General features: G+C 37.0%; 1 protein-coding gene across 1 annotated transcript in view; it reads right to left on the bottom strand.

The window, feature by feature from the left end:
* The window catches only part of FOCAD (focadhesin), a 98,068-nt gene that overhangs the window by 71,149 nt on the left and 13,282 nt on the right, over positions 1–13,637 (bottom strand). Inside the window, exons 6-11 of the mRNA XM_062624064.1 lie at positions 8,784–8,885; positions 7,091–7,295; positions 4,625–4,831; positions 4,096–4,183; positions 3,182–3,384; positions 1,804–2,061 (exon numbers count right to left, since the gene is read on the bottom strand). Of these exons, the coding sequence (XP_062480048.1) occupies positions 1,804–2,061; positions 3,182–3,384; positions 4,096–4,183; positions 4,625–4,831; positions 7,091–7,295; positions 8,784–8,885 (1,063 nt within the window). The remainder of the gene's footprint in view (positions 1–1,803; positions 2,062–3,181; positions 3,385–4,095; positions 4,184–4,624; positions 4,832–7,090; positions 7,296–8,783; positions 8,886–13,637) is intronic.

The raw sequence follows: 13,637 nt of genomic DNA, 5'->3' as shown, positions 1-13,637 counted from the left end.
AAGTTTCATAGGATATAGCAGAGGTATATATCTATATCTACTGCAGGTGTTGCAACATGTATTGGTAACTTACTTACCCCTTTTCCTAGATGGTAACTAATTCACTTACAGGGCCTGGTTACAGGCTATTTAGTGAACCTGTCAGACTACTCACACTACTTCTGAATGTTGACTTACAGAAAGAGATTTTGAAGAAATATTTAATTACTAATCCGCACAAGCCTCATTACAACACAAAAGCATTGAATACAATACTTGAAAGACAAAGAAAATGCAAAATTCTCACAAATTGACAAAACTATTTTAAACAAATCATATACTTCCAAAACTATATCAATTTGAGTGCATTATAAAACACACCCATATAAGAAAACAACAAAAGACTACCCTGAAAAAGATTAGAGAAGAGACATAAAAGGTTAACAGCAGGCAACCCACAACAGATGAAACTGTCATTTGGTTTAAAATCTTCTCTGGCTTAAGAAATACAGTTATCTCCAAAAGCACTGTACAACAGGCCTAGCTTAGCCCAGCATTTCACTATGTATTCAACAGCAAGCACATCCTAAACTGCTTCCCTGGATCAGAGTTAGAGTGCTCAGCACTACAAGTCATCAAGTGCATGTTTCGTAAGCTCTATCCAACTACTGTGCTGCAGGATATGATAACTCTTTGAGACAGAAAAAAAAAAGAAGCAAGTAAAGCCTGTCTTTATGGCACATCTGAAATTGGAAGTAACACTTCCCCCTTATCTATATTCTGTTTAGTTTTTCAAATAAGATGTGACTGCTTGTGTATAATGTCTCATGCACTACCTATTATTGTTTCTAAATAGCACCATTCATCTTTCCAGGTTATGTGGATAAATATAAGCATGATGCATAATTCTAGCTTGAATTCAGTACTGAAGCAGACAAAGCCTGTGCACATATTTTTAAGAAGCAAGTACACAAATACCACAAGGGACTTTGCAGTCTTCCAACAGCCACAAAAGAACACAGAGAATAACTTAAGAGATCACGAAAAGTCAGAAATGGTTTTGTAGCCTCTTTTCCACTTCATCGTGTTGTATTTTCATATATATAGATAATATTAACAAATAATCCAGTCTTTTTTTCCTAAGCCTAAACAATTAAAAAATACTCTAAAACTGAGACATAATACATATTTTGATGTAGAGTTCCAGTCAGTGTGGGGAATACACATGTGCATGTGTATGTCTAAGGGTCCACTAAGACCACAGTGGAAGTGCCTGCTTAGGGGTGAGGGGAGTCCCAGAGAGCAGTGGTGCTCCTAGGGGCAGGAGATGTGTGGAGGGGTGCATTTGTGTGTGTTCCAGGATGGGTGGGACAGTCTGCACCAGCAACTGCAGTGGAGCTGCGGCCTCAGAGGTTTGCACGTCCAGATGCCAGCAACTGGTGAGACTGGGATCAGAAGCCACCTACTGCGCACTCTGTGTATTCCCCATTGCTGGAAAGCTCCATATCATATCTATCATACATATTCGTACATTGTACACATATTCCCACTAGCAGACCCTCATCTTGCTTAGCCAGAAAGTGAAGCAGGGTAGGACCTCTGGTGCTTTTTTGTATTCTTGTGCGTGCTCTGTGTGCTTGCATTACATACATACAAGCACAGGTATGTGGTGTACACATGTGCTGCACGCGATGTACCTACTGGGCGTACAGGCAGTTTTACTGCTTGTCAGACCTGAGGTCATTAAGCTGTGGCAGAGTTGTGTCTCTCAGGCTGCACAATCTATCACAACTCCTGTAACAGAAATCGAGTAACAGTTTTTACCTGAGAACAATCAGCCTTGACTATTTCTGTAGTACCCTGGAGTACATCATGAAGACTGTCTCCATCATTTTGGACCAGCAGATAAGCCAGCAGAAGAAAAACATGGGCAGGGACTTGAGTGGTGACAGGTAACAGTGATTTAACTGAAGATAACCAGTTAGTAACTGCAGACTTCTCTTTCATGAGCTCTATCATCTTCCAGGTTGTAAACAATGAGCTGTAAGAGCTGGTTATGGGGTAAAGGAGTTTACAGGATACCTGAGAACAAGCGAAACAAAAAATTCTCAATCAAGCAACGAAGGCACCATGAAAGATCAAACAAAAAAATGTAACTAATCCAGTTCCATTATCTAAACCAGATCCTTTTTTTAGAGTCCTATTACAATAAATGTAAAGAATAAATTGCAATACATTTCTTTACAATTATTTATATGAATTATCATACTAAGGATGACTGAATGGGTTGCTAATTCCCTATTCAGGAGTTCCCCCTTCATTTGGCATCCATCATTCCTGTTCCTGCTGGTAACTGCAGTGCTACTTCCTCACTAAAATGGACATTGTAAGACTGCAGTACATTAAAAACTCCCATTCCTGACAATGACAGGTGCATCACAAAGTGTACCTATCATCTACATTATTCTAAGGAAATTCTTCTAACTTTTTATAGTACTTAATAAAACAACTCAGTTTCAGGTAAACTGTTTCACTTCTCAGAACAAAATGTTCTACAGATGCAGTCTGAAAAGGTAACATGGTAAGCAGGAAAGTAGTTAAATACCAGTGAGAAATCCTAACTCAGATTTTTATATATATAAAAGTATGCATATTACAAAGCTCCTGCACATTAATAGAGAAGTTCAAAGTTTTTAATGAAAACAATAAAGTTTAACCCAAGAAAAACCATTTCTTTATTAGTAATTTTTTGTTTTCTTAGAAAATGCACTATTTGCAGAAATGCCTTTCAATTATCAAGAAAGTAGTTGGCAGGCAGTAATCAGATGAAGAATGTTTATATCAAAATCATGGTTAAGAAATAAGTTGAAAAGAGGTCTCCAAATGGAATTCAGACTCCAACAGCACAGGGCCAACTAACCTTTAAATTACCAGGGAAAAAGAGATTCTGAGTAGCAAAAGCTGCTCTCCATAAAAATCACAGAATTTCACTGTTCAGCAATGTAAATTTGTTTTGGTTAATGGAAGTTAGAACACCTCTGTACTTCAGATGACCTCTTAAAAAACATTAAAACTCAATTATTCCATTACTTACGCATTACAACCACCATATGCGAAAAAAAATCAGCAATCTAGAATGCCAATCCTGTTGAATCCATCCTCCTACCTGCCCCAAAAGAAAGAAAAAACCCTGTAACTTTACCAATTCTTTTTTATCCTTCACACCTTCCTCCTGTATTAGTTCCAAAAGGTTTGCAGCCAGCTGCTGCCTTGTAATTCCAGAATTATCCTCTGATAGGCAGTCCCCAACTGTTGTAGAAGTTAAGATCTGTAGCACAGGCATCACCAAAGTAAAGGCTGTGGCTGAGATGTTCTGGGTTTCTGAACAGGAAAGGAGCTTGCAGGCTATTTAGGAAAAGGTGGGGAAAAACACAGATCATGTATGGAAGAAAGCATTAACAATATTTGTACTTTGAGGCATGACACAAACATTTCTGTGAAACACACTGGTCAAGCAAAGTAACGGAATTATAGTATGTGCATACTAGACCTAAAGTCCAAAAGACTTTTTTATAAAACTCCAATTCTGTTTAGAGACCATACATTCCTGTTGTTTATAACAAAGTACCTGATGGCAGCAAGAAATGCAACAGTGGAATACAGCACAGTCCTTTGCTTTTACTGGAATAACTCCACTAATCAAAACCATTAAATCAAAAGCTCAGCCAAACACTGCCATGACTGTCAGGCCTGCTCTCTTAAGATCTGTCAAAAGAAACCATTCAGTAAGCATGAATCTCAGCTGAGAATACCCTATTGTTGACTCAAAACCAAAGCAGATAAGCTCCAAGACAGCAAGGAGCTTAAAATACAGTAACATTCATAAAAAAAGTTAGTGTAGCAGGAAAATTTATTTTTATTGCCATTACACGCAATGTTGCTTTTTAAACTCAAGGAAAACCCTGTTTAAAAAAAAAAAAAAAAAAAGAACAAACAAAAACCCCAATCACCCAATCCAACTTCAGGGGAATACAGCTTTTGTATAAACATAAACGTGAAGAAACAACAGGCACAGTCTTGAGAGTGTAGATTCCTCTTTGACAAGAAGAGCTTTACCTAGACTCAGAACAGACTTTTGCTGACTTTTGGGGGTTTGCAGCAGTAGAAGTGCTAGCCCAATTATACACTGTTCCACTGGAAATGCCTGCAAGGGAAAACCAGAAGTGGTTCAAATCGCCTTGGTTTTTCAGTGCGATTAAACAGTACAAATGGGCAGCAAGCAAAACTCTCTCTAGTTTCCTCATGAATCATAGTGAGTGCACACTTACACAGCACATGTAATAAAGAATACAAATAGTGTAAAAATCATATTTTAAGTGAATAACTACAACATTTTAATTCGTTACTTTGTTCAAACCATTTTAGCTCAGTTTAAATCAACTCCCATACTAAACAGTTAACTGATATGTACAGAACTAGTTTTCACCTTCTGAAAGTCTATCGCTAAGGAAAAAAAAATTTAGAAACTTTTCAAACAACACTGGTCATTTGCAGATGAATGTCACATATCAATGCCACTACTGTCTTAAAAATGACATTTTCTAAATTTAATATAACTACTCATTTTTTCCCCCTGAACTCTTACCTCTTTTAAAAGCTCAAAGTTGTCCTCTATTAAGGAGATCAAAGATGAGCATTCTCCCGTTACATTTAAGCACACTTCACAGAAGCATAACAGTTGCAGACAAAACTCGGATAACTGAACTTTCCAAAACACAGAATAACGCAGTAAACTGAGGAATAGCTCTTGCAGAAAAAATGAGGCTTCTGTAACTTGCAGTAAGTCTTTATGCTGTAGAAAGGCAGTTAAAAAAAACAACAAAACAAAACCAAAACACATTCTGGTTTAGTTCCCCTTACCTATTCACAGAGAATTTCCCAAGTATAGAATTAGTTCTATTAGCTCCTCAATAATATTAGCACTGCAAATATTACCAAGGCTTTGAAGAAACACATTTATAAATTAAACCCAGAAATCTCTTATTCAACTTCCCTGAAGAAGCAATAGATGAACTGCTATTTAATATTCTGAAGTAAAATTAGAAACATGTGAAAGAATAAAAAGGTTTCTTGGTAGCTGTTGAGAAAACTCCATTTTTCGGCAAAAGCAAGAGCAAACAAATACAGCTCTCAGGATTCTCAAAGTAACATAAACCAAATTGCAGGCATTTAATATCTTGTAATGGAAACTCTCTGCCTCAGGGTATTTCCTCTGTAACATAATGAAGATATATTAATATATGTCACAAAAGACAAAGGCAGTGGTGTTTTCTGCTTTCGGAGCACCACATAATCTACCTACTACAAAATCAAAAGCTGAAGTGTAAAACCCAAAAGCATTATCTCTGTACCTGGAAGCCAAGTAAAGAGACTTCAAGAAGCAAGCTGCCTCTAAACCCTTATGTGTTAGTTGAGAGCATTTCTGCTCTTGAAAAACACTAGTTACAGACCCAGCTGTTCCAATCCAAATTCTGGAGCCAGCATTAAGGAAAACACTGTAATTTGTAGTACCTTAGAAAAAAGTCCATGAATAATCTGCTCGAACCAGAAGCCTAAATTCCACAAGTTTTTTCATTAGGAAAGTCTGCAAGTGACAAGCTGTACCTTTGACAGCTTGGTTGATATCATCAGACAAAATGACTAGAAAACATTAACAATACAGAGGATTAAATAAGGCTAAGCTTAAAAGGATAAGGAGAACCCAAGGTTCAGAGAAAGAGCAGAAGGAATAACATTATAAACCAGTTCATCAAATGGGCTTCTTTAAGTATTGTCCTTTCCATTGTGAAAGCTGTATCTCAGACAAGACAAAACCATTTGAGTATTAATCCAAGTTTAACAAAAAACAAACATACTTCTACTAAAAAAAGCGTCAACAAGCATGAAGGAAAGAAAGGTTTGTAACTAATCGTTGTAAATCTTTGGTGCCAATTTTATGGCTAAATGTTACCAAGTTAGAAGCTTGGTCATACCTTCAGGACACAAAGTTATACTGAAGTTCAGGTATAATCAAGACAAAATAAGAAATACCCTGTGACCAGAAAAAGTCAGCATTTACCTATCATCACAAAGTGCAGACCTGAACCAAGGTAAATGTGTAGAATCGAAGTTATTATTGGTCAAAAGCTTGTGAAAAGTAGCTACTAGTTGAAAGAAGACTTTACTAGTAAAATTCTCAGGAGAAAGATGCTACCAAATATCCTCATCAAGCCTGCATAATAAGGCTTGATGTAAAGATATATGCTTTACATTATTGATTTTATAAACTATCTCCCTATGGCAGTAATATCATAGCACATCATGTTTGAGTCACTATAGTTCACACTGAAAATGGTGCTAAAATATTAAAGAGGACAAAAAAAGTAAATAGGTACAAAAAAAAAGCTTAACCGATGTCACAGTAAAGCATGAGTCAAAGCAGAGCTATGAACTTTAACCAATACCCCAGACCCCTAACCAAAAGGGACAGAAAAGATTAAATTCCTAGCTCCTAGCAAGTATCACTGTGCAACTTAAAAAACCATGGTCAAACTTCAGCATATTACAGAGGGATTAAGTTTTGTCTTCATATCCACTAATTCCGCTGTTACAAAGAGTGAGAAGGGAACACCTAGGAACACTTGAATTGTGCTTATCATATAGTTTGTTTCATTTTAGTATTATCCATGCTAAGTTAAAAATTGCATGTTTTCACAAACATTTTAACATTTAACAAAATTATCTCTCTCATGGGTATCTCTACAACTTCACTGTATGTTTAATGTTGCAACTAGTGACAAATAATTATGGTAAATGCGTTTCAATTCACGCTTCATAAGATGTATCAGATTTTAAACAACTGAAGAGCTTTATCTTCTACCACAGAGACCCAGATTGTTAGATTTCTGTACTACCAAATCAGGCCTATAAAAAATGGAAGAGAATGATGTATTTGCACACTTGAAAGGCAATAATACTACTAATAGTATCTTTACTTTGATAGCATATCTTTGTAAAAGTTGGGGTCAGGCAACTTCTAAAGCAACAACTGTACAACAGGCAACAACTGTACCTGAAGGTGGGGAACCATATCCCACAGAAGTTGAAGAATCTGGCATTCCAGCACGGAGGGTGCTTCTTTGTGCTTTGGACCATGGGGCTGAAGTAAGATCTTAAGTAAACCCATTCGCAGTTCAGCATATTCCCGTAACTGAGATGGTTCGCAATACAGGTATCTTAGAAATGGAGCCATTATGCCAACACATGAACTCTGTGCCCTGCAGTTCAAGAAGCAAGTTTGCCAAGACTGCCTTCTACTGAAGACTTAACAAATAAAAAGGAAGACCCAAGCAATGTAACCTTACCTGAAATAATTTACAGGACACAATAAACAGAAAGGTGTTATGGGAGACACTAGTAAATCTCACTAAAAACTTGTTAGCACTTGTCAGCATGAAGTACTGTCATGACACCTTATATAGCAACCACACAATGAAGTGCAATTAACAAATATGCAGGGAATCAAAATTAAAAGTCAGTTTTAAACAAGACTTAGTCCTGATGCAAAGCTTTAAGAAGAACTGGCTACATCTACATCAATGTATGCGGGTGGTGCTTGTTGCTCTGGTGCTTACAGACACGGTATTAGGTTACAGTTGGACATGATGATCTTAAGGGTCTTTTCCAACCTAAATGATTCTATGATTCCATGATTCTATATCCTCAGTCTGGAATGTATTCCACAGAAACATTTGCACAAAAAGCAGCAAAGAAGTTTAAGATATTTTCCTTCTCGGCATGAACAATTCCTGTTTTAATTTAAAGCGAGCTACCAGGAAAAAATCCACAGTTCATTCCATCGTTCATACATCTGACAGGACTTTTCACAAGTCCCAGATTTAGCAGCTGTGCGGAAGAGCAAGTCTGAAAACAGTATTTTAAAATTACTCTGATGAATTAAATTGAACAAAACACACTTTTGCATCAAAGCCTTACTGCGGATCATGTAGTCTAAGACCACTAGAAATTTGAGAGATTAATAAACTTATCTGTTTAATCAGAGAAACAGAATACAGAAGTCAATTTCACTGTACTATTACTCTGCTGGATTTGTATGAGTCTTCCAGAAAACAGAAGAGATACCTTCTATCTGAAGAGCATACATACATATATAAAATCAGTGAAAACATTTGGCACTTAGTTTGCTATGGCATTTGGTGTCTTACACTGAAGCCTCACTGGACAAGTTCCTTCAAGATAAGCATGAAGAAATGTTGAAATTGGTGGCAGCTTTGTTCATTGTTACAAATACTTTATAAAAAAAAAAAATTAGGCTGTGACACTGTTTTTTTCTATCAAGAAGCAAACATTATTTTTAAGGACCTCATCCTTTATGGTGAGATGTAACCATCTGTGCTTTACCTTTATCATCTCACCATTTTGTATGGATAAGTTATACCTGCATAGCAGTCAAAATACTGACAAAGCAAATAATCAAAATTGCTGGAAAGTGTTATGAATTTTGCACACATTTTTCCAGATTCATAAAAATTACATCAATTTCAGAGTTTAGAAAAAACAAAATATTTTTGATGGATTATTCTAGTACTTCATTAATATTCTATTTTTAACCTTTAAATGGTGTCATAATTTTTTATAATTATATTTTTCAAAAGACTGCTCATTGCAGCTGCCTTCAAAAAAAAGTTACACTCATATGATTCAGTTGCCTACATCTGCTATTTTTTAATTATTCATTTACTTACTTCTCTGGACACTGGTGGAAAAAAACTGTTATCTGCTGCAGCAGAATTGGCCAGCAATCAGGTCTGTGTTCAAGGACATTGATTAATGGATGAGGATTGTTCCTGAAACAAAAGAAATCACATTTAGATATACAATGCAGAAATCAAGTGTGCAAAATAACTATCTTTAAAACAAAAGCAGTGTAGAAATAGACAACTTAACCCTCTGGTATTAACTCCTTTATCAAGTCTGCCAGAACTGCTATGCTGTCAAAATAGCGTATTTTATAGAAACTTCAGGAAACAAGACCTAAAAGAAAAAAAAGGTATTTGAAGTCCTGCTCTGTTTTTCTAATTTTTTTTAATACATATTTAAGGATCACTCTTCAAATGTGTAGCCTGATTCTAGTCATTGGCAGTAGCACCACCCCCTACCCGTGGGCTCTAAGCAACACCCACAGAAAACTCTGAACCCCATGTAACATGCCAGTTCAGTCTTCCAAGCATTGGTACAGATCTTCAGCACCTCACAGCAGTCAATTTGACAATCATCCCAGTTACTACTTTAAATCTTACTCAAACTTCTTGTTTTTACTTTTTTTTCCAGGCAGCAAAAGCAGCAGGAAAGAAGAAAGGCCAGCATACCACCAGCCTAGAGATTTCCACTCTTCTGCCATCCCTCTAACATTTGAAAAGTCACTGATGCCTAACTATCACCAACACCTTCTCCACTTCCAAAGTCAATCACTGAAGGCCATCCACACCTCCTAAAAGCACGATGCTCCTGTAAAACAGTAACTATCCTTGCACAGCAGCAGGTGGAAGAAGAGCTGGGCAGGAAGAGAAACCTGAAGTATTTTCTGTCATAAGAAAAAGAAAACTCATTCGACCGGAGTAAGTTAGTATAAGAAAGGAAAGCAGAACATGAGAGTCTGGACACTGAATTTCCTGGAGAGGTGGGAAATTGGGAAGAACTGGTGATGTGAAGGCAGATTCATCACTACCTCCATCACCTCCTTCTGAAGTTTACCCACTGCTCTTGCTATGACTGGCCCACTTATTCCCGCCTGACTGCTGAATGTCCCTGTTGTCTCCCAGCTTCCCTTCCTGCTTCATCCAACTACATATTCTTCTCTGGGATACCAACAGCTTAACAGCAGACAAAATGATACTTGCCTGCTCTCAAAATGGAAGCAATTTTCCTAATAGCAAGTGAGAAAAGTTGGAAGAGTCTTGCCAATTGCCACAGATCTGCTAGAAACACTTGAGAGAGCAGGGCTGTATGAATAAATGGAAAGGCAACATATGCATTCAGTACGAATACCTCTTTGGCTAGCTTGGGTCAGGTGTCCTGTCTCTGCTTCCTCGCAGCTTCCTCTGCCCCTCCTCACTGGCTTAGCATAAGAGACTGAAAAGCCCTTGACCAGGGTTAAGTGCTAAGGAGCAACAATTAAAACAAGGGTGTGTTACCAGCATTGTTCTCAGACTAAAGCTGAAACACAGCACTGCACTAGATACTAGGAAGGAGAAGAAAAAAAAAATGTTACAGCTAAAATCAGGACACTGTCTTTCAAGTCAGTTATTAAAAATACAGAGAAGTTTAATTCTTCCCATGGCTGTCTCATGAAGACCTGGAAAAACACATACTAATAAGCATATTATTAAGCTTATTAGCACAAGATAATGAGATTATATTAAGGGATATTGTCATTGCAACCCAAGTACCTTCACTGAGAACACAAATTCCATAAAGCAACAATTGTCAAGTTAGCATGCAAGAATCAGAAGCTGGTAATTGAAACTGGCAAATTCGGATTGAAAAAAAAAAATAAAAAATTTATGAAGCTTAGACTTTTTTGTTTTGTTCATGGGTTTTGGTTTGTGGGTTTTTTTGGGGGGGAGGGGAATAGATTTTTCTGTTTTGTTTCTCTTTGTGTTTTTTGCTTGGTTGGTTTGCTTGTTTTGTTGGGGTTTTGGTTTTTGACAGTATCATTTATCAGGCAGCAGTCTAGAAATACTGTTCACATACCATGCCAGGACCTTTAAAGTCCATAGCCTTGTAGAGACATGCAGAGTTACAGCAGCAGTTTATTTTAGTAGCTTTGTCATATTTTTAGAATTACCTTTCCTAATGAAAAGAACATAATGAAGTCATCTAAATGTTGCGATGACACTGAAGTCAGTCAGCACATGTGATGTATCAAGTCTGAAATAAAAAATTACTTACTATCCAGAAAAAAAGGCAAGACTTCTATGACAGATTTTGTGCGTTCTAAAATTCACAGAACTGCACTGAACTCGCTGCTGAAAAAAAATAAGCTAAGTTCCATATTGAACACTGATTGATAATGAAATACTAAAATGTGCAGGCTGAAAAAGTTCCATTTGGTAACGCTATTAGCAGTAGGAAAAATCAGGTGTGTAGGTATAATTTATCATTAATACTAACTGAAGAGTCATAAAATGCACATGTTTGAATGACATTACAGTGCTACTACCCTAAATTATTGTGAAAATATTGGGTTCAGGATAAAGCAAAAATCACAACCAGACACAGCAGCTATCCACCTGTAAATACATAAGTGTTTAGGGAAACAAAGTTATACATTTTATGTAAGGGGCAACAATAAAACAAAAATTACTTCTAATGTCATCTCAATGTTCTTGTTACATCTCTGGACAAAAGAGCACACCAACCAGATTTAAAGCACAAATTCAGTGTCAGATTGCTTTTTCTGTATGAGGAAACAATGTCTGCTATTAACATAATTTTCTGTGTATGCAGCATTGACCCTGGTCCTTTCAGAAAGGGGGAACAGCACTTTGTCAAATATGCATTTTAAAAGTATTTTTCTACCTGCTCTGAATTAATTTTGATTTTCAGAAAGTTTCAGCTCTCCAGAATTTTTAGACAAAACAATGTGTAATCACATTAAGAATAATGCATAATACTAGTTCATTTAAAAAAAAGAAAAAAAAAAAGAAAAAAAAAGGTTAAATGGCTTTCAGCAGATACTTACAGCCAAAGCTCTGCACTGAGAAGGCTGACAAGCACCCCTCGAAAACCCCTCTTCCCTGTCTTCCCACTCAATTCAGCCTGAGCTTAGGTTACTGGACAGCTACATTAATACACATAGAAAATATAGAGCTTTATGCCATATGCCAAATAAATCCCCTGGGAATGCTCAGTTCTAGTCCACAGTGAAACCAACTTGCAAACTACTTCTATCTCTGCTACAGCACCTCCTAACTTGATAACAAACACTGCCGATCATTCCATGTGCAAGTTTAAAAGTCACGCATCCTTAAAAAATCCCATCAGATTTGCTTTGGTATTTATCCACCACTGGAACGCTACTTATTAAAAAAAGAAAACCAAACACAACAACAGCAACAAACAAACACAAACCAAACAAAAGCAACAAAACAAAACACAACAAACACACACCAAACAAGCAAAACAAAACACAACAAACACACAACCCCCAAAACCCTAACAAAACCCAACAGAAACAACCAGCTGCATTTACACAGCTTATGGAAACAATTAGGAATCCCAACATTCAGTGATAGGAGAGGCAGTTTTCTACTGACTTACATGGATAAAAGGAACATTTCCCACTTCCTGCAGTAACAGAGGTAATCAATTCCCTGTTCTCCATGGTTAATTTGCTTACAGAAAGTGGAGAATCTCAGGATTAGAATTACAGAGACTTCCCCAGATGAAATTGGAAAACCTACCTGGTGGGTTGACTTTGGCTGTCTACAGGTGCCCACCAAATTGCTCCCTCACTCCCTCTCCTCAGCACATGGGAAGAAAACAATATGAAAAACTTGTAGGTTGCGATATAGGAAGATTAATTAAGAAAAAGCAAAGGCCACACATGAATGCAAAGTCAAACAAAAGGATTTACTCTCTATTTCCCATCAGCAGGTAATGCCCTGCCACTTCCTGGGATACGTAGTAGGGCTTCAGTACATGTCTTAACATCATCTCAATAATGAATGCCCCCCCATATCCCCAACTTCTTTCGCTTAGCTTTTATTGTTGAGCACAATGTCCTATACTATAGAATATCCCTTTGGGTCAGCTGTCCCGGCTATGTCCCCTCCCAAAGTCTTGCACACTCCCACCTTACTGGTACCCATCTGAAGGGGTGGGGGTGGGATGCAAAAACAGCACTGCTCAATAGAAACCAAAGTACTGGTATATTATCAACACTATTCTAGCTGCAAATACAAAGCTCAGCACTATGATGGTTGCTACAGGAAAAGCTAACTCAACCAACCCCCCCCAAAACTACAGACACTATTTTCTCTTACTTCTTTTCAGGAACTGTTCATGATACTACATTGTATCAACAGGCAGCATTTTAAAAGTAATTCTACTGTCCAAAATTAACATTAGTCTAAACCAAACTTATTTATTTATTATCCTGTAATGCTAGTTTTAAAATGTCCCAACAGAGATCACAACAGAAAACTACCTGAGAACACACTGTGCTTTTTGATTCTTCATTGATGATTTTTGTATGGAATACTTCTGCATAGTTGATAGCATAATATATTAACACTTCAAGAGGAGGTTACTCTTGGTGAGTTATGTTATACAATCTTTTATTTCTTCCAGAAATCAAGTTTTAATGGCACTTGATAAAACACAACTACAAAAATTGTTACATAACAAGTCACTGAATAAAGACAGACCTTTGTGTACACTAAAAAAGAACAGCCTCCTAGATATTCAGAAACAAGCCAAGAAATCTGACTTCGGAAACAAAAGGAAAACCAAAAATGTACAGGCTAAGTGTTAGTCTGCTGCTATTTTCAGTTTTCTATTATTTTAAACTATTCTGGATGACCAAGTTTCACCTG

This window comes from Pezoporus occidentalis, unplaced genomic scaffold, assembly GCF_034315485.1.
Source record: "Pezoporus occidentalis ecotype Australia unplaced genomic scaffold, CSIRO_AGI_Poc_V1 ctg260, whole genome shotgun sequence".
Taxonomy (NCBI): Eukaryota; Metazoa; Chordata; class Aves; order Psittaciformes; family Psittacidae; genus Pezoporus; species Pezoporus occidentalis.
Note: the sequence above shows the minus strand (reverse complement) of the source record. Positions and strands in the feature narration are given on the sequence as shown.